The 27841-nt window shown below is 41.7% G+C and overlaps 2 protein-coding genes across 10 annotated transcripts in view; one reads left to right on the top strand and one right to left on the bottom strand.

Moving 5' to 3' along the window:
* ARFGEF1 (ARF guanine nucleotide exchange factor 1) overlaps window positions 1-7324 on the top strand; it is a 134324-nt gene extending 127000 nt beyond the window's left edge. The window contains exons 36-39 of one of the 2 annotated variants that reach the window (XM_030859606.2): window positions 1448-1616; window positions 2688-2826; window positions 4123-4240; window positions 5870-7324. In XM_030859606.2, coding sequence (XP_030715466.2) covers window positions 1448-1616; window positions 2688-2826; window positions 4123-4240; window positions 5870-6034 — 591 coding nt within the window. In that variant the 3' untranslated portion in view covers window positions 6035-7324. Of the gene's footprint in view, window positions 1-1447; window positions 1617-2687; window positions 2827-4122; window positions 4241-5869 lie in introns of those variants that run through there. The other variant, XM_030859610.2, reaches the window with a different exon arrangement.
* A 1103-nt stretch (window positions 7325-8427) lies between these two features.
* The window catches only part of CSPP1 (centrosome and spindle pole associated protein 1), a 112338-nt gene continuing 92924 nt past the window's right edge, over window positions 8428-27841 (bottom strand). For 7 of the 8 annotated variants that reach the window (XM_060287013.1, XM_060287014.1, XM_030859611.2 and 4 more), the window contains 6 exons: window positions 25370-25510; window positions 23207-23253; window positions 19993-20056; window positions 13102-13211; window positions 11174-11312; window positions 8428-9298 (listed from right to left, as the gene is read on the bottom strand). In XM_060287013.1, the coding sequence (XP_060142996.1) occupies window positions 9087-9298; window positions 11174-11312; window positions 13102-13211; window positions 19993-20056; window positions 23207-23253; window positions 25370-25510 (713 nt within the window). In that variant the 3' untranslated portion in view covers window positions 8428-9086. Of the gene's footprint in view, window positions 9299-11173; window positions 11313-13097; window positions 13212-19992; window positions 20057-23206; window positions 23254-25369; window positions 25511-27841 lie in introns of those variants that run through there. The other variant, XM_060287015.2, reaches the window with a different exon arrangement.

The following is a 27841-nucleotide window of genomic DNA, read 5'->3' as shown; positions in this document are numbered from 1 at the left end:
GCCACTGCTTGTTGTTGAATGGGGAGTTAGCGCCACAGCCTGGGCTTCAGAGCAGAGGTCAAGCTAGAGACCACAGCCACATAGATGTCCTTTTAAACCGTGGGACTGACGAAGTGGACAGAGCCGGCAGGAGGGTCAGGGACCGAGCCTGGGGGCCTCTGTGGTTTAGAGCTCCAGGTGATGAGGCAGGTTCTTGTCCTCTTGCCTAAAGACAAGAGCCAGGGAGGCCGGGGGAGGCCGGGAGAAAGCGCTGCCCTGCAAGTCAGGTGAGGAGGGTGTTCTGAGAAGAAGGGTGTGATCAGCCCTGTCAGGTGTTCCGTAGAGCAGGTGAGAAGCCACCCGACAGTTGCCCTAGAGAATTGCTCCAGCAATTTGGTGGACTTTGGTTGACCTTGACGTTGTGTTTAATTGTAATGTTGATACAAAAGCATTATTAAAATGGGTACAAGAGAAGAGAGGAATTGCAGACGGCAGATATCCGTAAGTCTGTCAAGGAGTTCTGCTGTTAAGAGAGGGTACAGAGAAATGGACTAATCGCGGGGGGAGGATGAGGGGCTCAAGAGAAGGGTTTGCTTTGTTTTGTCACTAAGGTTGGCAGTATGGCAGCCTGGAAAACTCTCCTCCGGGAGAGAGAGAGAGAGAGACAGTGCAGAAGAGGGAGGGACAGTTGCTAGAGCGTCTTTCAGAGCGAATGGAGGGGCACCTGGCGCAGAGTCCTGGGGGCGCCTGGAATAAGCAGCACAGACAGTTTGCGATGGTAACAGGAGGGCACGCAAAGTGGGTGGGTTAGAAAGTCTCGGCAGGTTGGTCTGTCTGGTGGCCGGAGTCTGTGGGAGATTCTTCTGTTTTCTCACTGAGATAGGAAGCAAAGTCATACATCTACCAGGTGAGGCTGGGAAGAAAGTTTTAGGTCCTTGAGGAGAGAAGAGAAAAACACGAGTGAGGGGTGCAGCAGAGTGGGCTAGGGGGGTGTGGAGGCATTGCAGGGCAGCACCCGGAGCCCCTGGATCTAAAGGGAAAGCCCGCTCTTCTCCAGTCTTGCGTATTGTGCGGTACAACGGAGTAGGCGGTTTTGCCAGCCAGTTACTAAAAAGAGGAGGTGAGGGGTTTATGCACGAGAATATTTATACTCACAGTCCCTGGCCTCAAATTGGTGAAGAGAAGCGAGGACGTGGGGAGGGCGAGGAAGGGGCCGGGGTCCGGGTCGGTGGGTACAGAGCTCTGGGGTCAGGAACTGTGGGGAGGGAGCTGAAGACATCGGAGGCGACTAGGATGCACAGAATGAAGCTTCCGGAAATTTAATAGCAAAAGGTGGACCTTTTCTGTTGAGGCAGCACAGATTAAGTTCTGTGGCTTGCTCATAAACGGGTCTTCGGGGAGCCCTGAGTTCTAAATTCACTGACCTCTGTGACGGGGTGCGTGTGCTGCGGTGGTTTGTTTCCCGAAGAGAGACGCTGTGGACTTTGACGTTCGAGTTGATACTCAGGACCAAGGAATGTATCGCTTTCTAACATCGCAACAACTCTTCAAGCTGCTGGACTGCTTGTTGGAGTCACACAGATTTGCAAAAGCATTTAACTCCAACAATGACCAGAGGACGGCTCTGTGGAAGGCGGGTAAGCTGTGGACGGGGTCCCCTGCCTGCCCAGTGAACCGCGCCACGGTACCACAGGCCTTTCTCTGGTTTATAAAAAGCCAGATAGCTGCCTGGGTAGATTGGTCTCCCCTGTGTTTAGCCAAACTGTTAAGTGACTGATTTTCAAACTGTCTTTCGTCTTGTTTACCCAGTCTGGGCCCTCCTGTCGACACCGGCTGCATGCTACAAGCTGCCCTTTCCTGAGGCCAGACCTCAGAAGGGAAGTGCAGGGCTTTGAAGTGGGAGGTAGATTTGTTTTTGAACAAGTTGGAAATTTTAAGTAAAAAATAAGCTTTATAATAATTTTACTGACATAGCTAATTTTTTATTTAAGAAATACTTACTTAGTACCTATTAGGTGCAAAACGGTGCCAGAGAGTGAGAGGCTGCAGAACATGCAGAAAACAGAAGGAAGCTGCCCTTCCTTAAACAACAAACTCTTCTGACAGTGTTGGGTGCCTTACATTTGCGTGATTTATTTTATGCCCAGGGTCTCTCTAGCTCCTCATTAAACCCACCCAGGCTTTGTTCATTCTCCTCCGTTCACAACCTCACTTCTGTAAGGAGTCGTCTATACTTATCTTTTCCCCTTTATTCAACCCAAGTTGTGGCCACCGTTCAGCTGGGACTGTTCCTGCCAAGGTCACCAGGCTCTTCACTTCCCCAGGCCCTCCCTGTCCCCCGCTTCCCCCTTCCCCCTCCCCGGGCTGCTCACCTTTGGCCCATTCTCCCCATTGCCGGGGTGTAGCCTGCGCAGGGTGCCCGGAGCTGAAGTGTGTCTCGTTTGAAGAGTTGTGCCTTCCCAGGCAAAGCTGTTCTGTATCTCGGGTCCCCAGCTTGAGGGGAGGGAGTTCTAAACCCAAAAGTACCCGACTAGGCACCTCCCCCCACCCCCGCACAGGTATCAGTGCCTTCTCCGTGTGACCCTGTCCCCGTGGAGGGCACGAGGCCTGGGCGCCACGGCTGGACGCACATGGGCTCCACGCAGGCTGTTTTGCCTCCACGTGAGATGCGTCTCCTCCCGCTAACGCGGCCCTTCCCCCTTCTGCAGGCTTCAAGGGCAAATCCAAACCCAACCTTCTGAAGCAGGAGACAAGCAGCCTGGCCTGCGGGCTGCGCATTCTATTCCGGATGTACATGGATGAGAGCCGGGCCAGCGCCTGGGAGGAGGTCCAGCAGAGGCTTTTAAAGTAAGACTCGGGGCTGGGTTCCTGGCTTTGGCCCACGCGGCTCGGTTCAGAGCGGGAAGGGCCGCGCGGTGTGTGTGGGACGGGGATGGGGATGGACACACAACACCGAGTCCACAGCCCTGCCCGGTTTGGGGCCTGAGGAGGAGATTGTGGAACTTAAACAGTCTTACAGACAAACGTGCTCTCACACAGTTGGTGAGATGCAAGCAAATTACGTCTGTTTTTGCTGCTACAGGACAAAGGAGCAAGTTCTATGTCTTAAAATTTTCAAATGCTGTAATTTTTAGGCTTTTTTTCATGCCATAGGTAGCTCCATTTTTACAAACCAATCCATCTGTGAAAGTGAAAACCTTCCTGCCTGCGTTTAGTTTGAAAAAGTGTGTGGAGATTCTATTGGTGTTTTGTTTTGTTTGCACTCCATTTTTACCTCATGACATGTTAAGATTCTGTCCTTTAAAATTTAAATTCACACTAAGAATGAAACATGCCATTCAGAAGGAATACTGCTGTTTACATTGTGTTTTTATTTATTTATTTATTTTTGGCTGCGTTGGGTCTTCGCTGCTGCGTGCGGGCTTTCTCTGGTTGCGGCGAGCAGGGGCTACTTTTCGTTGCGGTGCGTGGGCTTCTCATTGCAGTGGCTTCTCCTGCTGCGGAGCTCAGGCTCTAGACGCACAGACTTCAGTAGTTGTGGCTCACGGGCTCTAGAGTGTAGGCTCTGTAGTTGTGGATCGCGGGCTTAGTTGCTCCATGGCATGTGGGATCTTCCCGGACCAGGGCTCAAACCCGTGTCCCCTGCATTGGCAGGCGGACTCTTAGCCACTACGCCACCAGGGAAGCCCCTACATTGTAGTTTTGTGTCTTCTTGGGGGAATAGATGTTCTCAGAGACCAATTAAATTCATTTTAGAACGCCAAGCGGTCACCTGGGCTCTGTTTCCCCATCTTGTTGATGAGACTGTTAAGGCCTAGAAGCGTCCCGGTCACAATGCAGGAGGGGAAGGGTCACTCCAGGTTTCAGCCCAGGTCTCCTGATGCCAAGCCTGTATGCGCTCCTGCACGGTGGCTTTGCATTCAATGAAACTTGGAAACTGTTTCCTGGTAAGCTGCAGTGGCTTCTTCTGGTATTTTTATTTGGCAAACGTATAAATGTTTATGTTGACACTCCAGTTAATGTAAACACAAGGCGTCTGGCAGGTTCCTAAGAACCACTGCCCTCCTCGTCTCAGTTGTTCTCTGTGAATGTCATACCAGCAGGTGTGCGAGCACATGTGACAGGGAACCTTTTCTGTTCCAGTGTCTGCAGCGAAGCCCTGAGTTACTTCCTTACCCTAACATCAGAAAGTCATCGGGAAGCCTGGACTAACTTACTGCTTTTGTTTCTAACTAAAGTCCTGAAGATCAGCGACAACAGGGTAAGTACAGCACCCCGAGCCTCACTGGCATCCGGGCTGCGGCCCCTGCTGCTCGCACCTCACTGGCGCTCCCTGCTCCCTCCTCACCCCGCCGAGTTCTCCAGTCAGTGATTCTGTAGGGGTTCAGTAGGGGAGGGATCCTAAAGATACCCTGACAAGCGACTTGGGTTCCTGCACATGGTCAACTCCCATTCTGCCCCATTTTCAAAACTGCTGACCAGGGCTTCCCTGGTGGCGCAGTGGTCGAGGGTCCGCCTGCCAATGCAGGGGACACGGGTTCGTGCCCCGGTCCGGGAAGATCCCACATGCCGTGGAGCGGCTGGGCCCGTGAGCCATGGCTGCACGTCCGGAGCCTGTGCTCCGCAACGGGAGAGGCCACAGCAGTGAGTGAGAGGCCTGCATACCAAAAAAAACCCCCGAAAAAACAACAAAAAACTGCTGACCAGCCCTCCCTCCATCCGCCCCCAACCACGGCTGCATCTGGGCGTCAGGCCTGTGCTCTAGGATTCAGCCATTCCTTTGGCATTTTGATTGGTTCCATGCGACCCAGAGCATCTAGTGAATGGGCCATAAACTCATTTAAGACTTTTAAGCCAGTAGAAATAAAGATGAAATATAAATGCATAGCTGTGTGTGTGTGTATGTATATATGTATAATATATATATTATACATATATATATATATATTTAGTTTTCAGAAATACGCATTTCACTCTTTAAAAAATGTAGCAACTTTCAGCCCACTAAAATGGAAATGGGTTACTGTGATCCCTGAATAGGTTTTAAAAATGCCTAGTCTGGTGGCCTGAATTTTGACACGTCAGGCCATGGTGGTGTTTGGGACCCCGTAGAGGCCATGTAATGCTTACTCGGTGCCCCACAGATAGCCGTCCCAAGTGGCATGCTCTGTCCACGTGTGTGTCCCTCTGACCCGTGGGCCAGGTAAAGCTTGGAGAAGTAACTCAAGGCACCAACAGCCAAGTGGCCGAGAAGGACTTCCAACCCGTCTGCCTTATTCCACAGTTTGCTTTCTGACCACGGTGTGTCATTACTGCTTACTTGTAGCTTGTGGGGTGCGGAGAGCAGAAAAGGACAGAAAATAGGCAGACGACTAGTATTCAGAACTACAGCAAAAATACAAAGTGTATCAGTTGAACTATAAATATAGAAGGTATAATCTTTGCTTGGAGACCTCATATTTTGTATTGCAGTATTAGGTAGAATTTTCCCTAAAAATTAAAATTTTATTTACCAAATAAAAGATGCAGTTTCAGTACCCCATAGCTTATAAAAACTCAGCTGTGGGTCTTGCTTGGCTTCCTTCTTTTGCTTATTACCCAGGGAAAACAATGATAAATACTAAACGTTTGTCATAAGTTTGTCAAGGAAATGTAATGGAAAATGTTTTTCAAAATAAGGATAGATAACCAAGTGAATAATGTATGTATTAAGTTTTGAACACTTCTCAATCTTTCAGTTGCATGATCAATAATCACTGCTTTATGCAGACGCGTCTCCGGTCTTCACCCATCAGGGCCTTGCCCCCAAGTGGGTTGCCTCTCAGGGCACTTTGAGGTTCTGTGGTTTGCAGTGCAAGCACTACTAACAGAGAAATTCGTTTCCCCCCAGTTTAAAGCTCACGCATCATTCTACTACCCTCTCTTATGTGAAATTATGCAATTTGACTTGATTCCTGAACTTCGTGCTGTTCTTAGAAGATTTTTTCTGCGAATTGGAGTAGTTTTTCAGATATCACAACCACCTGAACAGGAACTTGGAACAAACAAGCAATGATGGGAAGTTAATATTTTTCTGTTGGCGTTTACATCCCTCCGTTCTTCAAAAGGACGCCGGAGCTGAGGGTTCCTACCTGAAAAATGGTTTCTCTGAATTGCAGTGTCTAAGGGTTACTGATAAAGAAGCTTAGAACTTCAGCTCGAACCTGCAGTGCTCCAGTCCCTTTTTGTAACCTGATGGATTGTTTGTCGTGTTGGGTTCACGAGCTTTTTTTCCCACAGTGTCAGCTTATATGCTCCTGTGTCCTTCCCTGTCCTCGGTGGCAGGGAGAGCCCCACATATTTCTGGCAGGTGTGGAAGTGAAACTTACCCAAAGAACTCTAGATGTAAAGATTTGAACTTCTGCAAGAAGTACAACTCAGGAGAGCTGTATTTTGAAGGATAAAATGTTTATAATTGGGGGTTGGGGGGAGAAGAAGAAATTATTGTTCATGGTAAAAGATATTAAGCAACTATGGTATTCTTATTCTGAAGATTTTTGCACACTCAGGCTATCTGAGATACTGGTAATCATCCTTCTGTGAAAAATTGTACAGAGATGCAGGTCTGTAATATAAAAATCTTAAACATTATATAGTTCTTCCTGCACTGTTTTATTTTCTTTCTTTATTTTCTTATTCATTTGCTAAGTACCTATAATATTTTGTCAAATGCACTAAACATCTGGGTTGAGCTTTTTGTCTTTTTTATTTTGTGGGGATTTTGGTTTTGCCCTTTTTAGGGGGTGATTTCTTTGAGGGTTTAACAAGCCCAGAAGCTGTTGTGGCTGACACTTGTCATGATCAACAACAAAGAAAGTAGAAAATATCCCTGCTGACATAACCACCTGTAATACACTTCTCTTCGGGCTTTTAAAGATGAGCCATTAAAATAGAATGATCCTTCATGAACTGAAACTTGAATCACTGCAAAATGACTCTCGGTTGCTGTCACTTCCTTTTCTTTTCTTTTGGGTGGCGGGGCTTGATTTAGATTTTACTCTATGTACAGAATTTAATGTTGAATATATTAAAATAACAAATCTGGCATGGTTTGGGGAAGTTAGATTTACTGGAAATGTGTTCATACTGTGAATTGTGCTCTGATGGTTAAACAAAATGACAAGATTGTCAAGCATTCCGTATTAACAGTGGATGTAGAAAATTTTTTCAGATGGATAAAATGTATATGGTACAGATGTAAAGTTTTCTATGTAAAAAAATTCTGTACAACTTTCTGTACAATATTGATTCTCATCTGGCATATTCTAATCAGGTTATAGGTCAATAAAGTTTTTGGATTATTTCATCAGTGCAATCAAAACCTGTGTAATCCACAGCCCCATGTTTCATTGACTTTTTTTTTTTTTTAATTAAAAGCCATGCAACCGGGAAAAGGATATTCTCATTCACAGCTACATGTAAATTCAATGATGCTCTTTCTTTAGTTCTGATAGTTTCTTTCCAGCTTCTGGCATTACAGCCTCCCCCATATCCTGCTTTCTCAACTATAGGCTATTCATAATTTAATATTTTGTGTATTTATTAACCCAGAATAAGGCTGCACTATTTGAATCCTGAGAGAAGGAGCTAAAGTTGAAGTTAACTTTGGAGCACTTTACAGGGCTGCCATCGTGTGTCCTCGGAGTCCAAGTTGATGGTATGACAGCGTGAAAAGGAAAATAGAACATGTCAAGACTATTTATTTTGATGGTTGTGTTAAAAAACAGGAGACGTGTTTGGTCTTTGCTGTAGCATCTCTTAGATCGTGAGTAGTCACTGTGAACAGAGCATTTGTAAGTGCACTACATTTATTACCCCCAAGACACAGCCCTGCTCAAGCCCAGCTGGATGCTACAGCCAGGAGCCACCGTGACCTTCTGGCCTCTGACGGTAAGTGTTTCAAATGACCTGGCGATTTGTTACTGTATGGTATCATATCAGGACTCTTCTCTAGCAGAAATGGAGGCTTTCATATTACTTTCAGATGAAGATATAAGAAGAAAAATCTTTAAGTAAAATAAATGATTCGATTACAAACATCAGCATGCAATTTACATGCAGCTGAAATTCAAAATATCAGAAGTTTCACACTTGAGGTAGACCTATCTGATCTTGTGTCCCATTAATTACATCAGTGGAAACGTGCAATCAGTGCCTGGGGGTGTTCTTAGCTGTCAGTCACAGTGCTGGACTCTAAGAATTATTTCCAAGAATTTGAATTAGTCTTTACCTTTTTAAAGGCACCTCTTAGGGAGGGAGTGATTAGAAAAACTAACTCACCCAAGGGTCCACAGTGGCGCGGCAAGGATTCCAATCCCCATCCTTTACCCCTGGGTGTTCCTGCCTCTCTTCAACTTCTAGAACACCTTGTCTAGAAACCTCAATTCCAGTTAAAATAAGAAATTGACATTTGTAATAAAAATAATTTATTTTTATCAATAAGTAGTTAAATCATATAAATAGCAAACGTAATGCCTTCATTGGCACAAAAATAGAGGCAGAAAGATGTGACACTTAAGTGCATGGCTCACGGGAATATAATCATTAACTCCCATCATTTATACTGAATCAGTAGTTAATAAAGGACATGGAAATAAGCACATTTGATTCTCTCATTACATAGCAACAGCTATAACCAGTATATTTACTAAATGAAAAATTATTCTGAATAGTGATAATAGCAGACATACATATGACAAAGTATTCTGGCTTTACAGTACTGTTAAGACACTTGTGTTTTATTCACCTTATCTTACTGACAAGCAGAATTTTAAATAATGCACATACGGTAGTTGATTCCAAGAGCTCATTACCATCCTAATTTATGGCAAAATTTGTGCAAAAGTAATTCTATACAATTCTACATTATATAACTTAATAATCATGTCCTTTTATTTATGTACATACTATACATCATATATATCATCATGGAAAAAAATTACACCTTATATACAGATGGAACATAAGTAACTGCCAAGTATGGGCCAAAAGTAGCACATATCATTAAGGTTCAGATTTCACATTCTTTTCCCCTTAAAAGGCACTACTGGGTCCAAATACAATTTATTTTAACCGTGTGCAGTAGACAGGCCCTGCCAAGTGAAAGTACCTGGTTTTACAGGAACCTGCTGCTGCTCCTGCCTCAGCTGCTCTGCCATGAACCGTTTCAGCGTTTCTGAGGTGCCCGGGCGGAGCCAGGGCTCAGTTGCTACAGAGTTCGATCCGTCGTCACCCATGTGCTTCATGATGTCATCAGGGTCAACCAGTGAACTCTCATCATCTAATGGAGGCAAGAGAGACATGACTCAGGTAACACGGGCGGCAGGCAGGTCATGTGAACAGAAGTCTCCTGTAGTCTAACCCATTAGAGCTCTGCGCTTCTCCGCAGTACTGTGTGCTACACTGTCCTGTTTTGTTCAGACCTCCTCCTTTTAGAGGTAGGAAAGCAAACCCAGGAACAGAAACAAAAAACGATCAACTGACCAAGGTGACTCCATGGTACTGGTAGCAGCACCCAAAGGGATTCAAGGATAGCAAAGGCAATGGCACCGAATGTTGACTGTAGAAGTGTCAGCAGTCTTACTCTGTGTCACCTGAGGGATGCCATGCAAAACTTTGTTTTTAATTTAGCAAGGTTTTGGAAATATTCCTAGCCTACTGAATATAACACTGCTTTGAGGAAATAAGGTCATTTTAGGAAAGCATTAGGGGATGAAATTACATCCATTCTTATACCTTATCTAAGAAGTTGTGTTTACTCCATTAAGAGATATAGCTCTTACGTTGCATTCTTTTAACTGGTTATACTCAACTTCTATATCTGTATTTTACTTATTATAATAATAATAGTAAAATCTGTCTTCCTACCCTGTGATGTCAATTTCTTTATTTATTTACTTTTTTAAATTACATCTCCTGGTCTGTGAAAGATTACCTCAGCAAAGGGACATATGCACTCAATGTAATGAGTAATCAATCCACATCGTACCAAAAAGCTCCTGTTTGAAAGAACAATGTTAAAAAAAAAAAGTTTAGAAGTTGAAAGCCTTCTGAAAAAGAGGAGAGTCTTCAAATGGTCTATTTTCTCTCAAGTATATATCCCTGTTAAATATTAATTCAACTTATTGGTTCTAAAAGAAATTGAGGAATAGGTAATTCTTAGTACAGATTAAAATGCCTTTTAGCCAAAAAGAAGGCATTCCTTTCCCACTGTCCACAGTTTTCCAGATATGATATGAACAGTACTGCTCTATCAGTTTACCATGTTTGCTGGTATTTGGTATGAAATTACCACCATCAGAATGCATGACAGCTTACTCCTAGAGACTGAGTATAGTTTTAAATTAACAAATATTAAAGATTGGATCTAAAAAATATCTTAAGAAAATTGCTATTAGAAAATTATTGTAATGTAGCTTAACACAATAAAGAGAATTGTCCAAATAGACCACTCTGCTATTTGCTAAAGCTAATTAATAAGGCTTATTACTATAATATTGTCACATTATCCTAATGACTAACAGCATCTCCATAAGGAAGGTGGCCTAGGGCTGGCAGAGGAGCTCGTTAGTTGCCTGAGGAAGCATCCTGCCTGCCTGTGCTCAGTGATAAGCTTTAACCTGCTGTTCACCAAAGCAGTGAGAGACGGCCAACGCCCAGCATGATGAGAAGACTATATACTTTGACTTAAAGCAAAAAATATCTATTTTCTGTTTATATCTATGTACAGAAGCCCAAGTAAAAAGGTAAAAAAGTTTTCTTTGTAGCACTACAGATTTATAATAGATGTGTTACACAAAGAACTCAAGGTTTTAAAGTTGACTTCTGATAATCTCTCACTTCAGCAGGGAAGCGAGATGCCAATACTGATCAACATTTTCCCTGCTGAAAGCAAAGCCTGGATATATTTAATACACAGAAACTTATCTGTTTAGAATCCACTCAAAAAAGGGTACCCCCTCTGGCAGAAAGAATCTGATGCAAAATTAATCCTTCGTCCTGGTTTTGCTGAATAGCTACTGTGTTCTAGGCCCTACAACTCAAAGGCTTTCAAAACTCATTTCCTCTGTCCCTCAGCCATTAGTGAAAACTTCCATGAAGCAGGTTTAAGAGTTCTCACAGAATCTGCTGTTGGCTATTAAACGTGGCCATTTACCTGTATTAACAGGTTTATCCTGAAGTTCATTCAGTTTTCGCATTCGTTCCTCGTTTCTCATTCTAAGTTGATCGATATTTACACTGGATACAGATTTTAAAGAGAGACCATCTGGTGGTACGTTAGGATGACTGTTATCCTGTAATTAAGAAAAGAGAACTTAAGAAACGATCATTAATGTGAAATATGTTCAGAATAAACCAGTGAGTCAAAACCTGTTCTTGCCCTTGGTAAATGTATAGTGTGATGAACATAATATAAACAAATGAAAATCTATAGCATTTATATTCTAACTCCTGATGTTTATCCATGCAGGCTTAGATGAAGGGTTAGCATTTGTGATAACATATAAATGCTGCCAGACTGGATAAAGGTGGGGAATTATAAAACACAAAAGGAAAAAAACTGCAACGTATGGGCTAAGAATCAGTCCAGCTATAAAATCAAGACGGGAGGTTTCCGTCTTGTGGTGCAGTGGTTGAGAATCCGCCTGCCAATGCAGGGGACATGGGTTCGAGCCTTGGTCCGGGAAGATCCCACATGCCACGGAGCAACTATGCCCATGCACCACAACTACTGAGCCTGCGTTCTAGAACCCGTGAGCCACAGCTGCTGAAGCCTGTGCACCTAGAGCCCATGCTCTGCAACAAGAGAAGCGTGTGCACCACAACGAAGAGTAGCCCCCGCTCACTGCAACTAGAGAAAGCCCATGTGCAGCAACGAAGATCCAATGCAGCCAAAAATAAATGCAGGGTAGTACTGGCATAAGGATAGACATAGGTGAATGGAACAGAAGAGTCCAGAAATAAGCCCTTATACTTACGGGCAGAAAAACCAATAAAATTCACTAGGGGAAAGAAGAGTCTTTTCAACAAATGGTACCAGAATAACAATATCCAAGTGTAAATAATGAATTTGGACCCCTATACCTCACACCATTTGCAAAAATTAGCTCAAAGTGGATTCACTGATGTAACTTTTAGAGCAAAAACTATAAAGCTCTTAGAAGTAAACACAGAAGTAACTTTCATGATCTTGGGTTAGGCAATGGTTTCTTAGATACGACACCAAAAACACAAGCAAAAAAAGAAGATTGATAAGCTGTACCTCTGTCAAGATTAGAAGCTTCTGTGTTTCGATGGACACCATCAAGAAAATATCTGCAAGTCATATATCTAATATAGGACTTGTATCCAGAATCTATAAAGAACTTAGGACTCAACAATAAAAAGACAACCTGATTTGAAAATGGGCAAAGAATAGACCTGTCTCCAAAGAAGATCGACAAATGGCTAAGAAGCACAAGAAAGGATGTTCAACATCATTAATCAAGAAAATACAAATCAAACCCACAATGAAATATCACTTTACACTCGCTAACAAATGTTGGCCAGCCTGTAGAGAAACTGGAACCTTCATAGACTGTTGGTGGGAATGTAAAACGGTGCAGCCACTTTGGAAAACAAACAGTCTGGCAGTTCCTCAAAATGTTAAATGTAGTTAGTATGTAACCCAACAATTCTACTCTTAGGTATGTGTGTGTATACACACACACAAGCAAAAGAAATGAAAACATTATAAAATTTGTATGCAAATGTTAAAAGCAGCAGTATTCATAACAGAAAAACTGTGAACAACCCAAATGTCCATCAGTTGTTGAATGGATAAACAATAGTGGAATATCCATACAACGAAATATTACTCAGCAATAAAAGGAATGTTACAGATATGCTGTAACTCAGATGACCTTCTGAGTCCAATAACCTGCTCACGGTCATCCAGTATTTGGTGGTAGAGCCTAGGTTCAGACCAATGTCCACCTTATTCCAGAGCAAGTTCTCTCTTCATTGGACTACACCAATTTAGCATGGGTCAGAACCCAGACCTCTCGTTCCTAAACTTGAAAAAAGAAAAGGACATATACATACAAAGTCGAGTCCTTTCAGTTTGTTCCTCCTGCGCTCCCTCGCAGAGGGCAGCTGTGACGGCAGAGGGAGGGCGTCATCCTCGATGGCAGGATATGTCTCGCCATACGCACCTAGAGGCCACACGGGGAGAAGCCTTAAACATCCACCATTTCACATGGTTTTATTCAGAACTAAACCAAGACTGTCTTTTAATAGCTTTATTAAGATGTTATTTAACATACAGTAAAATTCACCCACTATAAATGTTCACAGTTCAGTGATTTTTATAGAATTGCGCAATCACTACAAAGTTTTACAACATTTCTATCAGCTCAAAAAGTTCCCCTGTGCTCACTGGCAAAATCACTCCCTACTCCCACCTGCCAACCCCATGTGAACACTGATCTGCCTTCAGTCTGGAGATTTACCATTCCTGAGATTCCATATAAATGGAGTTATACAATGTAATATTTTGTGTCTGTCACTTAGCATGTGTTTGAGGTTCATCTATGTTGTACCATGTATCGGTACAGTTGACCCTTGAACAACATGGTGATTAGGGATGCTGACCCCCTGTGCAGTTGAAAATCCACATACTGCTATCTGCCTCAAAAACAAAGGAAATGATAAATGACTCACCCAAGGGCAGGAAGCTGAAACAGTGTGGACTGAATCAGGACTCAAACCCTACTTCTAAAGATTCCAAATACTGTGATCTCTAATCAAACACAGACTTCCCCCACACTTAAGTTTAAAGATCTGTAAAATGGAAAAACAGGTACTATATTTATTGAAAAAAAAACTATTCAGTGGACCTATGTAGTTAAACCCATGTTGTTAAGGGTCAACTGTAGTTCTTTTCTGTTTGTTTTTTGTTGTTTTTACTGCTGAGTAATACTATGCCATATGGATATCTCTCATTTTGCCTATGCACTCACCAGTTGATGGACATTTGAACTGTTTTTCGTTGGAGATTATTAATAATGTTACTATGAATGTTCATGTACATGTCTTTTTGTGGCCATATGTTTTCATCCCTTTGGGGTATATTCCCTAGGAGTGAAATTGCTGGGTGTTATGGTAACTATGTTTAGCATTTGGAGGAGGTAGAACCATTTCACATTGTAAGAAGGTTCTAGTGTGCCCACATCCTCACCAACACTTGGAATTGTCATTCTTTTGGATCATAGCCATTCAAAGTGGGCCAACAGCCTATCTGACCATGGAGTTGAATATATTACTTAAAACATTTAGAATTGTTACCCCAACTTTATTTTGAAAAAATTAAAACTTAAGGGCTTCCCTGGTGGCGCAGTGGTTGAGAGTCTGCCTGCCGATGCAGGGGACACAGGTTCGTGCCCCGGTCTGGGAGGATCCCACATGCCATGGAGCGGCTGGGCCCATGAGCCATGGCCGCTGAGCCTGCGCGTCCAGAGCCTGTGCTCCGCAACGGGAGAGGCCACAACAGTGGGAGGTCCGTGTACCGCAAAAAAAAAAAAAAAAAAAAAAAATTATTTGGCTGTGTCAGGTCTTAGCTGCAGCATGCAGGATCTTTCATTGTGGCACACAGGCTCAGCAGTTGTGGTATGTGGGCTCTCTAGTTGTGGTGCACAGGCTCCAGAGCTGACAGGCTTAGTTACCCTGGGGCATGTGGGATCTTAGTTCCCCCACCAGGGATCAAACCCATGTCCCCTGTGCTGAAAGGCAGACTTAACCACTGGACCATCAGGGAAGTCCCATGGCCATTCTAATAGGTATGTAGTGGTATCTCTTGTGTTAATTTGAATTTCCCTGATGACACATGATTTGCATTTCCCTGATGACAAATGATGTGGAGCACCTTTTCATATGCTTATTTGCCATCTGTCTGTCTGTGGTGAAGTGTCTGGATCTTTTGCCCATCTTTTAATTGGGTTGTTTCTTTTCTTGTTGAGTTTTAAGAGTTCTTTGTGTACTTTGGATAAGAGTCCTTTGTCAGATGTGTCTTCTGCAAATATTTTCTTCCAGTCTATGGTTTGTCTTATTCTCTTGATACCGTCATTCGCAGAGCACTGAAGTTTAATTTTAATGAAGTCCAGTTTATCTATTATTTCTCTCATAGATTGTGCTCTGGCATTGAATCTAAAAAGCCATTGCCATGCCCAAGTTCTTCTAGGTTTTCTCCAATGTTATCTTCTAGGAGTTTTATAGTTTTTGCATTTTACATTTAGGTCTATGGTCCTTTTTTTTTTTTAATCTTTATTGGAGTATGGTTGATTTATAATGTTGTGATAGTTTCAGGTATACAGCAAAGTGAATCAGTTATATATATACATATATCCACTTTTTTTTTTTAGATCCTTTTCCCATATAGGTCATTACAGAGTTCCCTGTGCTGTACAGCGGGTTATCTATTTTATATATAATAGTGTGTATATGTCAATCCCAGTCTCCCAATTTATCTCTCCCCCTGCCCCACTTACCCCCTGGTAAAAGTTTGTTTTCTACATCTGTGACTCTACTTCTGGTTTGTAAAAAAGTTCATTTGTACCTTTTTTTTTTTGAGATTCCACATATAAGCGATATCATATGATATTTATCTTTCTCTGTCTGACTTCACTCAGTATGATGATCTTTAGGTCCATCCATGTTGCTGCAAATGGCATTATTTTGTTCTTTTTTATGGCTGAGTGATATTCCACTGTATCTGTATATATATACCACATCTTCTTTATCCGTTCCTCTGCTGATGGACACTTAGGTTGCTTCCATGTCCTGACTATTGTAAATACTGCTGCAGTGAAAACTGGAGTGCATGTATCTTTTTGAATTATGGTTTTCTCTGGGTATATGCCCAGGAGTGGGATTGCTGAGTCATATGGTAGTTCTATTTTTAGTTTTTTAAGGAACCGCCATACTGTTCTCCATATTGGCTATACCAATTTACATTCCCACCAACAGTGTAGGAGGGTTCCCTTTTCTTCACACCCTCTCCACCATTCATTGTAGATTTTTTTGATGACGGCCATTCTGACTGGTGTGAGGTGATACCTTGTAATTTTGATTTGCATTTCTCTAATCATTAGTATGTTGAGCATCTTTTCATGTGCTTTTTAGCCATCTGTATGTCTTCTTCGGAGAAATGTCTATTTAGATCTTCCACCCAGTTTTTGATTGGGTTGTTTTTTGGATACTGAACTGCATGAGCTGTTTGTATATTCTGGAGATTAATCCCTTGTTGGTTGCTTCGTTTGCAAATATTTTCTCCCATTCTGTGGGTTGTCTTTTTGTTTTGTTTATGGTTTCCTTTGCTGTGCAAAGGCTTTTAAGTTTCAATCCCATTTGTTTATTTTTGTTTTTATTTTCATTACTCTAGGAGGTGGATCAAAAAAGATCTTGCTGTGATTTATGTCAGAGTGTTCTGCCTATGTTTTCCTCTGAGAGTTTTATTTATTTTTTACATCTTTATTGGAGTATAATTGCTTTACAATGGTGTGTTAGTTTCTGCTTTATAACAAAGGGAATCAGTTATACATATACATATGTTCCCATATCTCTTCCCTCTTGCATCTCCCTCTCTCCCACCCTCCCTATCCCACCCCTCCAGGCGGTCCACTAAGAGTTTTACAGTGTCCAGTCTTAACATTTAGGTCCTTAATCCATTTTGAGTTTATTTTTTGTGTATGGTGTTAGGGAGTGTTCTAATTTCATTCTTCTACATGTAGCTGTCCAGTTTTCCCACCACCACTTATTGAAGAGACTGTCTTTTCTCTATCACATGTTGTTGCCTCCTCTGTCATAGATTAGGTGACCATATGTGCGTGGGTTTATCTCTAGGCTTTCCATCCTGTTTCATTGATCTATATTTCTGTTTTTGTGCCAGTACCATACTGTTCTGATTACTGTAGCTTTGTAGTATAGTCTGAAGTCAGGGAGCCTGATTCCTTTACGTCTGTGGTCCATTTTGGTGTTTTTTTTTTTTTTTTTTTGCGGTACGTGGGCCTCCCACCATCGTGGCCTCCCCGGTGTGGAGCACAGGCTCCTGACGTGCAGGCTCAGCCACTCCATGGCATGTGGGATCTTCCTGGACCGGGGCACGAACCCGCATCCCCTGCATCGGCAGGTGGACCCCCCAGCCACTGCGCCACCAGGGAAGCTCTGTGGTCCATTTTGAGTTGATTTTTTTGAAGGGTGTAATGTCTGTGTCTAGATTCACTTTTTTGCATGTAGATGTCCAATCTTTTCTCTACTGTACTGCCTTTGTTCTTCTGTCAAAGAACAGTTAACTATACTTGTTTGGGTCTATTTCTAGGGTATTTATTCTGTTCCACTGATCTATTTGTCTGTTCTCTTGCCAATACCACACTGTCTTGATTACTGTAACTTTATAGAAAGTCAGTTCTCTGACTGTTCTTTCTTCTTCAGTATTCTGTTGGATATTCTGGGTATTTTGCCTCTCCATATAAACTTTAGAATCAGTTCGTTGATATACACAATATAACTTGCTGGGATTTTTATTGGGATTGCATTGAATCTATAGATCAAGTTGGGAAGAACTGACATCTTGACAATACTGAGTCTCCCAATCCATGAACATGGAATATTTCCCCATTTATTTAGTTATTTTATTTCTTTGATGAGAGTTCTGTAGTTGTCCTTATATAGATCTTGTACATGTTTTGTAAGATTTTCATCTACATGTTTCTTTTGGGGGGGTGCTAATGTAAATGATATTGCATTTAAATTTCAAATTCTACTTGTTCATTGCTGGTATATTGGAAAATGATTGACTTGTGTATTAACCTGGTATTCTGCAAGCTTGCTATAACTGCTTATTAATATGCGGGGGGAGGGTTTCTGGTGGTGGGGGATTGATTCTTTCACATTTCCTACAATCATGTCATCTGTGCACAAAGGCAGTATTATTTATCCTTTCCCAATCTGTGTACCTTTTATTTCCTTTTCTTGCCTTACTGAATTAGCTAGGACTTCCATAATGACGTTGAGGAGTGGTAAGAGGGGACATCTTCATCTTGTTTCTTATCTTAGCAGAAAAGTTGCTAGTGTCTCATCACTAAATGCTAGCTGTAGGTTTTTTGTTGATGTTCTCTAGGGAGTTGAGGAAGTCCCCCTCTAAGTTTGCTGACAATTATCATGAACAAGGTGTTGGATTTTGTTTAATCCTTCTGCATCTATTGATAATGATGATAATGACGATTTTTTTCTTTAGCCTGTTAAAGCAATGAATTATATTTGAATGAATTACACTGAATGTAACCCAGTTTTGCATAACTGGTATAAATCCTACTTAGTCGTGGTGTATAATTCTCTTTATACGTTGTTGGATTCAATTTGCTACTGATCTACAGTTTTCTTTTCTTATGATGTCTTTTTCTGGTTTGGGTATTAGAGTAATGCTGGCCACAGAGAATGAGTTAGGAGTATTCCATCTATTTCTATCTTCTAGAAGAGGCTGTAGAGAATTGGTATAAGTCTTCAATAAATGTTTGGTAGAATTCACCACTGAACCCATCTGGGCCTGGTGTTTTCTGTTTTGGAAGGTTATTAATTATTGATTCAATTTCTTTTTTTATTGTTATTACAGTCAATTTGGGGCTTTTTCCTAGCTTTATTGAGATATAATTGACATACTGTGTGAGTTTAAGGAGCACAATGTGAGGACTGTGAAATGTTTACCACAATAAGGCTAGTTTACACATCCTTCACCTCACATGATTACCACTTTGTTGTTGTTATTGTTGTTATGGTAAGAGCATTAAAGTTCTACTCTCATAACAACTTTCAAGTATAAAATACAGTATTATTAACTATAGTTGCCATGCTGTCCATTATATCCCCAGATATTCAACTTATAAATGAACGTTTGTACTCTTTGACCAACATTTCTCCACTTCCCCCACCTCTCAATTTCTTTAAAAGATGTAGGCCTATTCAAATTGTATTTGGCAGATTGTGACTTCTCAAAAAAAAAAAAAGAAACCATTCACACTACCAGCCTTACCCACACTCATCAGAACAGTGGCAACAGTCATGACTAGGGGATGCTTGTGGTGACCATTAATCAAGACAGACTGCATATCTTTGGTCTAGTATAAGCTCTATGTAATGAAATATTCCGAGCCACTGTCTTGAGTGCCCCAGACTGTCTTCATTATTAGCAGGAACTGGTCACATTTCCCTGACGTCTAATGAGCTATCTTCCCATCCCTATTTCCTACTGATTTCTCTATCTTTACTCACTCTCCACACTATGACTTCCTTGCAAAAGAAAAACTCATTAGAAAAGAAAAAACTGAGAAAGAAATATAGGCTAGTTTGGAACGTTGATCACTTGAAAATAATAAAATAATTGACATGAAATAAAACTAACATGTAGAAGGGAGAATTCCCTGATGGCCCTAGGATAGCAGAAATGCTTATGTTCAGAGTACACAACTATAAGTGTCTATTGCAGTACATGTACCTTCACATATCTTCTCAAGACTAAGTTATATTCTTATGGCTTGTTAAAATTAAAATATTTATTAAGATAACTGTGGATTCACATGCACTTGTAAGCAGTAAGGGAGACCCCTTGTACAGTTTGCCTTGTTCCCCACAATGGTAGCTTTCTGTACGGCAGGAGCAACAGCCTCACACCCAAGACACTGATACTGATAAAAATCCTCCAATCTTATTCAGATTTCCCCAGTTTTACTTGTACTCATTTGTGTGTTTGTATTAAGTATCTGATTTTGAAAATTTTGTTAAGTTATATTTGATGATGATTAGTAAAACAAAATATTCCTTTTTTTTTTACCATCTTGCACAACAAAGAGTAAAGTACTGATTTTTTAAGTATGGAGAAAAACACTTAAGTATAAATAATGCTTAATATTTAAAGAAATAGGTTGGTAAAATAAATATACTCACCAATAAAAGCACTATCAGATTCCAGTAATGAATTTTTCAAGAAATCATTAGTGTCATCTCTGGGCTAAAAGAAACATCATATATTAATGACTATTTTTATTAGTCCTGCGTGGCAAAACAGCAAATTTGTACTAAGGCACAAGTCTCCACACTCTCTCCAAAATTAGCAAAAGAGGACAGGGTGAGGTAGAACTGGCTGCTTCCCTCCTCCACCACATTCCAACGCCCAGAAAATACAGGAAAGACCTTTTATTAAGAGTTACATTATTGCTGATAAAAATATAATAGAGTACAAAGCAGTGAACCCACTTTAAAAGTCTTTAAACCACTGTCGAGATTTATTCATTCTCTCAATAAATCTGTTTAGTGCACTTACTATTTTCCTCTGTGTTAGGAACTGGAGATACAAAGATGAGTAAGAGTTTCTGTTCTGGAGTGGATCACAGTCCCATGGGGGAGAGGCATACCCTCAGATAATGAGAGCCCCTTGTGACAGCAGCTGTCACAAAGGCATAGCACAGATAGTGAGGGACATAGGAGTAGCGAAAAAATAATGCTAGGGTTGGGCTTGTAATGAGCTCTCAAATTAGAGGTAAGAAATTTACATACAGAGAGTTTTACAATAATGTCACCTTACATACTGGAAGGAACCTAAAGTCACCCAACACCACCTCCCTGCACTTCCCTTCCAGATTTCTGGGATGTGCTAGAATACTCCAGTGAAGAGCTGTCCATTAATTTCTAAGGAAATGCACTCCACTGAGACATAGCATTGGTTATCGGAAAGTTCTTCTCTTTCACTGAGTTCTTCCATGTACTAAATTCTTTTACATTTAACACCCACTGACTACGTCTGCTTTCTAGCATGACAGTAATGGTAATAATAGCATCTAATATTCACCAGCTGTTCTTAGCACTGCATACACACTGCCCAGCTTCTCTTCTGCATCACAGTTCTTCACACACAGGAGAGAGTGATCAAGGCCCACCTCAGCCCTATCTTCTCCCTGACACTCTTCCCCAGTTTCACCTTGCGTTTTCCATATGATCCAGTTCCTAGGAAGGTGAACCCACAACTTTTTAGCTTTTTTTGTAACAGCCATGTCACACTGTTGGCTTATGCTCAGTTTCTACTCAGCAAAATATGGTGTTATTAATCCAGGATTTTGATCAAAATCCCAGAAGTTAAATTTCAGTATTTTTCACTGAGAAATATGGCTGCCACATACAAAGAAACCTACAGGGTATTCAGAAAAGGTGTCCATACATCTCAAGCAATGTGGTACAGGGACAGGGAGGGGCTCCGGAGTCCAGCCTGCATTCAGACATGGGCTTTTCTGCTCACTGGCTGTATGGCCATGGCTAGCAGTTTCCTCTTATGTAAAATGGGGATAAGCATACCTTGTGAACTTCAGAGCAAATAAATGTCAGGTACCTCGTGCACGTACAGAGTGTTGCTACTGCAACGTTGTTATCACCATTATCACTTCAAAACCAAGCACCAACAGCTACCAACTGGTAACGCTGGGCAACTAACAGCCTAGCTGAGTCTTACTTTTATAATCTGAAAATGGGGATAATACTACCTGTATCATTAGTGTGGGGGAAGATTAAATTTATTTTCAACCTCAGTCTTTCCTCAAACTCTCTCTCTTATCCATCTACTCACCAGCTCCAACTATTTGTCTAGCAGGCATCTCAAACTTACCGTGACTATAACTAAGTTCCTGACCTTCTCCCTCACCCTGAAACCCATTTTTCCTGCTTCTTCATCTCTGTAAATAGCAACTCCAACCAAAAACCTTGAAGTCCACCTTTGACTCCTCTCATGCCCCACATCCAATATGTGAAAAATCCTATCTCCTTTCAAAGTAAATCCAACCACTTATGACTTCCACTGCTCCCACTCCGGGCCAAAGCACCTTATCTCTTAATTAGATTATAGCAGTAGCCTCCTGTCCCCCTCAGTCTATTCTCAGTGAATGGCAGTCAGTTGTTAAAACATGAAACCAATCATGTCACTCCTCTGCTCAAAACTTTGGAAGCCTTTCATCACATTCATAGCATAAAAGGCAACACCCTAAGGCCCCCTGAGGCTCTGCTGCTCATCACCCGCTCTCTGCCTCATTTGCTCCCACCCACCCCTGCTCCTGGAGGTCCAGGCTCCCCGGGACTCCCGCTCTCCTAGTACACATGAGGCTCACTGCTGCCCGGGGCCTCTGCCTGGGAGGTTCTTCCTCCAGATGTGTCCCCCGATATTTCACACACCTCCCTGATGTCCTTTCTCAAATGTTACCCACTCACAGTGAGGCCTTCCCTGCTCACTGTCCTTCAGACTGTAAACCCTTCCTTCTAGTCCTCCCAGTGCCCCCTTCCCAGCTATCATTTTCTCCAGAGCCCCACGATTCAACATACTAAGTATTTTATTTGTCTATTGTCTCTCCTTCTTTCTAGAAAGTAAGCCCTCAGAGGACAAAGATTTCTGTTCCTTTTGTTCACTCCTGTGCCCACAAACACCTAGAATATTAGCTGGTCCACAGTAAGTATTTAACAAATATTTGTTGAATGAAAACTGGCTCATCCCCTTCCTTTTGTTCAGTCTTTGCTCGATAGTCCCTTCCTCAGGATAAGAGTTGTGCCCTTACCTTGCTTAGCTTCTTGACAGGTCTCACCACTACATGGATTACAGACTCTTACTTCCACTACTGCTGCTAACTGACCTCACTCATTATGGGACAGGCCCTATAAGGGCTTTTAATATATTATCTCATTTAATCCTCACAACAGCCTTTGAGCTATTTTTTATTTAGTTAATAAACATTTATATAGAAATTACTACATGCTAGGCCTGTCCCTAAGTGCCTGCAGATATTAATTGATTTTAATCTTACAGCCACCCTCAGAGATAAACACTATCATCCCACTTTACAGATTAGGAAACTGAGGCAAAGAAAGATTAAATACCTTGCCTGAAGTCACACAGCTAAAAACAGACTAACTTGAACAGCCTAGCCCTAGAGTCTTGTTCTTACTCATTACAATATGCTTCCTCTACATATTACACTAATATCTCTTTAGCTACCCACTACACTGATGGGACAAGTCTTAAATTCTTTCTTAATATTCCTGAAGAATTCAAAATTGGAATACTCACCATACTCCTAAAAATTTCTATCACCCAAAAACTGGCTTGAAAAATTATAACTTTTCTTACCATTCTGTGGTCTTGTACTTTAGTGCTTGGGACAGCATCCAAGTCAGCTGTAGCCAATGGAGAGCAAAAACAAATTAAAAGGTTAGAAAATACTTTAAAAACAAAAATAAATTTTAGAATAGCTCTTGTAGGGCTTCCCTGGTGGCGCAGTGGTTGAGAGTCCGCCTGCCAATGCAGGGGACACAGGTTCGTGCCCCGGTCCGGGAAGATCCCACATGCCGTGGAGCGGCTGGGCCCGTGAGCCATGGCCGCTGAGCCTGCGTCTCCGCAGCCTGTGCTCCGCAACAGGAGAGGCCACAACAGTGAGAGGCCCGCGTACCACAAAAAAAAAAAAAATAGAATAGCTTTTGTAATTAACTCTTTACTAGAGATTACTTTTCAATGATCACATTTCAGAATTTTTTAAGATACTACTTGTTTATTAATAAATATAACCCAGCGTCCAATCCATTCTAGTTGGATAAAATTCTCCCATTCACATGTAATAAATATAAAAAGTAAAATCATTGTGAATTTAAAACTGATGCCTATAGAAAAATAACCATCTCCCCTCATATTTCTACAATCTGTGTAGAAAATTGTTGAGAAGAGTTAAACAACTCCCTCACGTGGAACTGAAGGAAACTGAATTCAACTCCAGGCACCTGGTTCCGGGGCAAAGATTTTGGATCAGGTAACCCAAAGGCCCCTCTGATATGACCAGGGTTCCTATGTGTTCCTCTCAATAGTGCACTTTATCCTTTTAGCTACTGCCTGTGGGAATAAATAGGCTGCCAATGATAGCCTGTATTCCTTGTTAAAATATTTTATACCCACATTTTTGATTGTTTTATAGTTAAACCATATTCTTATGAATTAAATCATCACAGTGTTTGGTAGAAGTTGTGGGGTAGCTGCTGTAGGGGATGGATACCCTCAGTCCCAAAGTGGACCTATTTCCACATGGGGACTACTTTTGGGCTAATCAGAGCAAGTTGCCAAGATCACACCAGATGAGATCATCAGTTGGGTCTCCTAAGGAAAAATGCCACCAAAATGGGTGTAAAGGTTGAAGACTGTACTTGCTTCTCTCTTCTCTCCTGATGATATGCCTACTATTTATCACAGACTTTGGGTTACTCTGCTGTCAGAGGGTGATCAGTGAGACCACTGTTAAAAATTCTGTGCAAGATGGAGGAAAGACTTTCCCTGTCAGTCTTTACTGAAGCCTTGACCTGTGATCAGGGCCTAAAGTGGTACATCACTTACTCCTGTGATACTCTCATGTAGTCAAAAATAGGTTCTTCAGATTCTGTAGGTCAGACAAGCCTGCTAGTAAGGTAGGGTTTTGAATTTTCCTGAAAATAACTGCTAGGACCATCTCCTTCTATTCTTGTTACCTAACTGCTGCATTTTTATGACTCATTTTCCATGGCTGCACTCAATGGCCTGAAGGCAGGCAAAGCTGGTGAGATATGTGTGAAGGTCATGCAGGACAGCCGGGTCAATAGGGCCCACTGATGTTCTCTGAGGCCACTAGCTCCGCTCCACCTTTAGGTGCCTGCCCACCCCACCCCCAGTTACACACTCCCAAGGGACCCTAGATATCTCCTTTGCAACATTCATCACACTCACACTTTTTAAGCATCTAAATTCTCCAACAGAGTATAAGCTCCTTGAGAGCAGTGGCATATTTCATTCATCACCATATACCCTGGATATAGGTCACTACCCAGGCTCATAGTAGGCACTCAGTAAGTATCTGTTGATTGGCTAATTACAAAGAAATATACTCATAGCCCAGTCTGAAGCTTTACAGATTTTATGCTATATCAAAACTCACAGACACACACAGTAGAGAAATGTCCCATAGGACACCGATGTGTCTGCCCAGCATTCCTTACCCTGGTGCAGATACCACCTGGCCTAGTCAAGGTACTCAATCCTCCTGGCTATCATGAGTGGCTGGACCCCTCCCGTGCACAAATAACATACCCCAGTCAAGCCAATCACAGCCCTCTCTGGGACTTACTCTTCTCAGGGACTATAGGCCAAAAGGGGCATGTGAGTATGGAGCTGCCAGTGGAGGGAGCCTGCCTCGGATTGAAATCAATACCAGAGACTGAGAAAGCCAACAAAAAAACAACCCATTGAAACTGTGAAACAGCAATGATTATTTCTTACCTTCAGCAGCTTCCTGCATTTTTATTCTATTCAGTCTCTTCTGCTGCTCTCTTAGCAAGGCTTGCTGCTGAATCTCTAAGGTATGATAATCTCTTGGAGGATCCGGGTACATAAATTTCAAATCAACTCGTGTTTCTGAATCTGGTACAAAAATAAGTTATATTAACCAAGTTAAATCTTGTTTCCAAATGAGATTTTATAAAACTTCACTATAAATAGGAACAGTATAAATAACGAGACATCAATCAGCAAAGTCAAAGGACATCATCATAAAACTAATGAACACAAAATTAACATTCTTTAAATAAATGCCTTTTCACAAACTTATCACCATTATAAGGGAGCCCCCAGAGCAAGCAGCAGCTGACTGCCACATTCTCCATCCTGACCTTCCCACTCCCCCAAGATGCCACCCAGAGCCTGCCACTATGTGCAGGTACATCCAAGCAATTATTCAGATGGCTGTAACTCAGGCAGCCACCAGACACTGAATCACAGCCGATCCCTAAAATACACTGGAAAAATGAAACCATAATGTTATTGGCCAATTAATATTTGTAAATATCATGCCAAAAAAAATGAAAAGATAAATGCAGGCTGCCTGGAGCTTTAGGAGGGATGTCATTTTTGCAGGAAATGACAGTCTAAGAATTCACCTATGCCACAAGTTCAAGAATTATCAACTGATCAGAATTAAAATGTTAAACCTTAATTTTTAAATCTTGAGAATAAAAATATAGTTCACACATTTAAAAAGTCTTGACAATATTCCTTTTGATCCACAGTGGAACTAATCAGAACCCTATGCCCCGCCCCCAACCCAAGTACAAAGGCCCCTCCTTGTCTCCTGCCTCTTGTTTATAGAGAAGCTGAAGTCTCCCAGGCCTCCTGAGTCACAAAGGAGCAGGCTCAAGCGGCTAATGATCAGGACAACAGAGTCACAGACTCAGTGTCTGATGCACACTCCTGAGTTGTTTTACAGATACTGTACCTGCCACCAGAAGGAAAAAGCGGACTGCATGATGATCAGACTGCAGCCGTGACATAAACTGCTCCACCTTGAGCAGTCGCTTGTTCTGCCCACATATGTAAATGGGCAACTACAACTGCCAGCAAAGAGATGCTACAGACCCATGCCAACAACTTCCACCCTAAGAATACAGCACCGTATGTCACCATGAAGAAGTTACAAAGACCTTCATGCATGATCCCACAGAAACGGAATGATGTTCTGCCAAGTGGGGATTTGTAAGCAGCTTTTGGCAGGAAAGAGCTCTCTGCAGGAGGCCCCTTTGTCTGTCATTAACCTTAAACCAGGCACCCCCATGCTCTCCTCATCTCCAGCCCTAGCACACCTTTCAAATCTTTTGATCACACAATACCTTGCCTAATGTGTTGGTTCTTTCTGTAGATCAAAGAAGTAGAAATGAAGAATAAGTAATTAATAGATGACCAGATCTCTTCCCTAGCTTCCCCTTCAGTAATCTCACAAACTGTGTGAATAGCAACTAAAGAATGATCATGAGTAGTCAACAGGCCTGCACACAGTGGGGGGGCGATGACTCTGACCCCCATCCCAATGAGTAACTGAGATGACTTCCCTCTTTCCCTTTAAAAACTTTCATGGCCCAGCAGAATCTTCAGGATGGTTTTTGGGGGACATTGAGTCCAGCATCTCACCAGATTGTCAGCATTCTGATTAAAAACAACTTTCCTTTCCACCAACTTTTGCGAGTACTGATTTTTTTAAGCGACAAGCAGCCGGACCTGATTTGGTAACAATAGTGGGAAATGAGAAGCATGCTGAATATCTAAGAATTAGAAAATGATTAAGAGCAAGGTTAACAGAAGAGACTCTGGACACATGAACTTGGATTGGAGCCTGATTTCCCCACTTCCAGACTCATTTTCCTCTCTATAAAAACAAGAGACATCAACAACTAAGTCATATGATCAATGAGGACTAGATGTGGTAACAGGGAAATGAATGGCTCAATTTTACAGTTTAAACCTTTTTGTTCTCAAGACCTCTTTACCCTCTTAAAAGTTAAGGACCCCAAAGAGCTTTTATTTACTGCCCCCCATCATATTAGAAATTAAACCTAAGAAATTTTTAAAACATTAATACAAAAACATATTCTATTAGCTTCAGAGCAATGAAGTCATCATGTGCCATATATGCTCTGGAAAACCTGTACACACAGGAGAGAATAAAAATGAAAAGGACAAATAATGTCTTAGTTTATAATAAAAATAGTTTTGTAAAGCAATTATACTCCAGTAGAGATGTTTAAAAAAAAAATAGTTTTGACCTCAAGAAGGCCCCTGAGACCTACTGGCTTAATATAATACCTGGCATATAATAAGTAATCAATAAATGACAGAATAAAAACATAACTATGGTATATGTAATTGATGACACATGTATATCTAAGTGAAAAAAAACAAAATTAAATAACAATTACATCTAGT

This window comes from Globicephala melas, chromosome 17 (assembly GCF_963455315.2).
Source record: "Globicephala melas chromosome 17, mGloMel1.2, whole genome shotgun sequence".
Lineage (NCBI taxonomy): Eukaryota > Metazoa > Chordata > Mammalia > Artiodactyla > Delphinidae > Globicephala > Globicephala melas.
The sequence above is the reverse complement of the archived record's forward strand: the minus strand, read 5'-3'. Positions and strand labels throughout refer to the sequence as shown.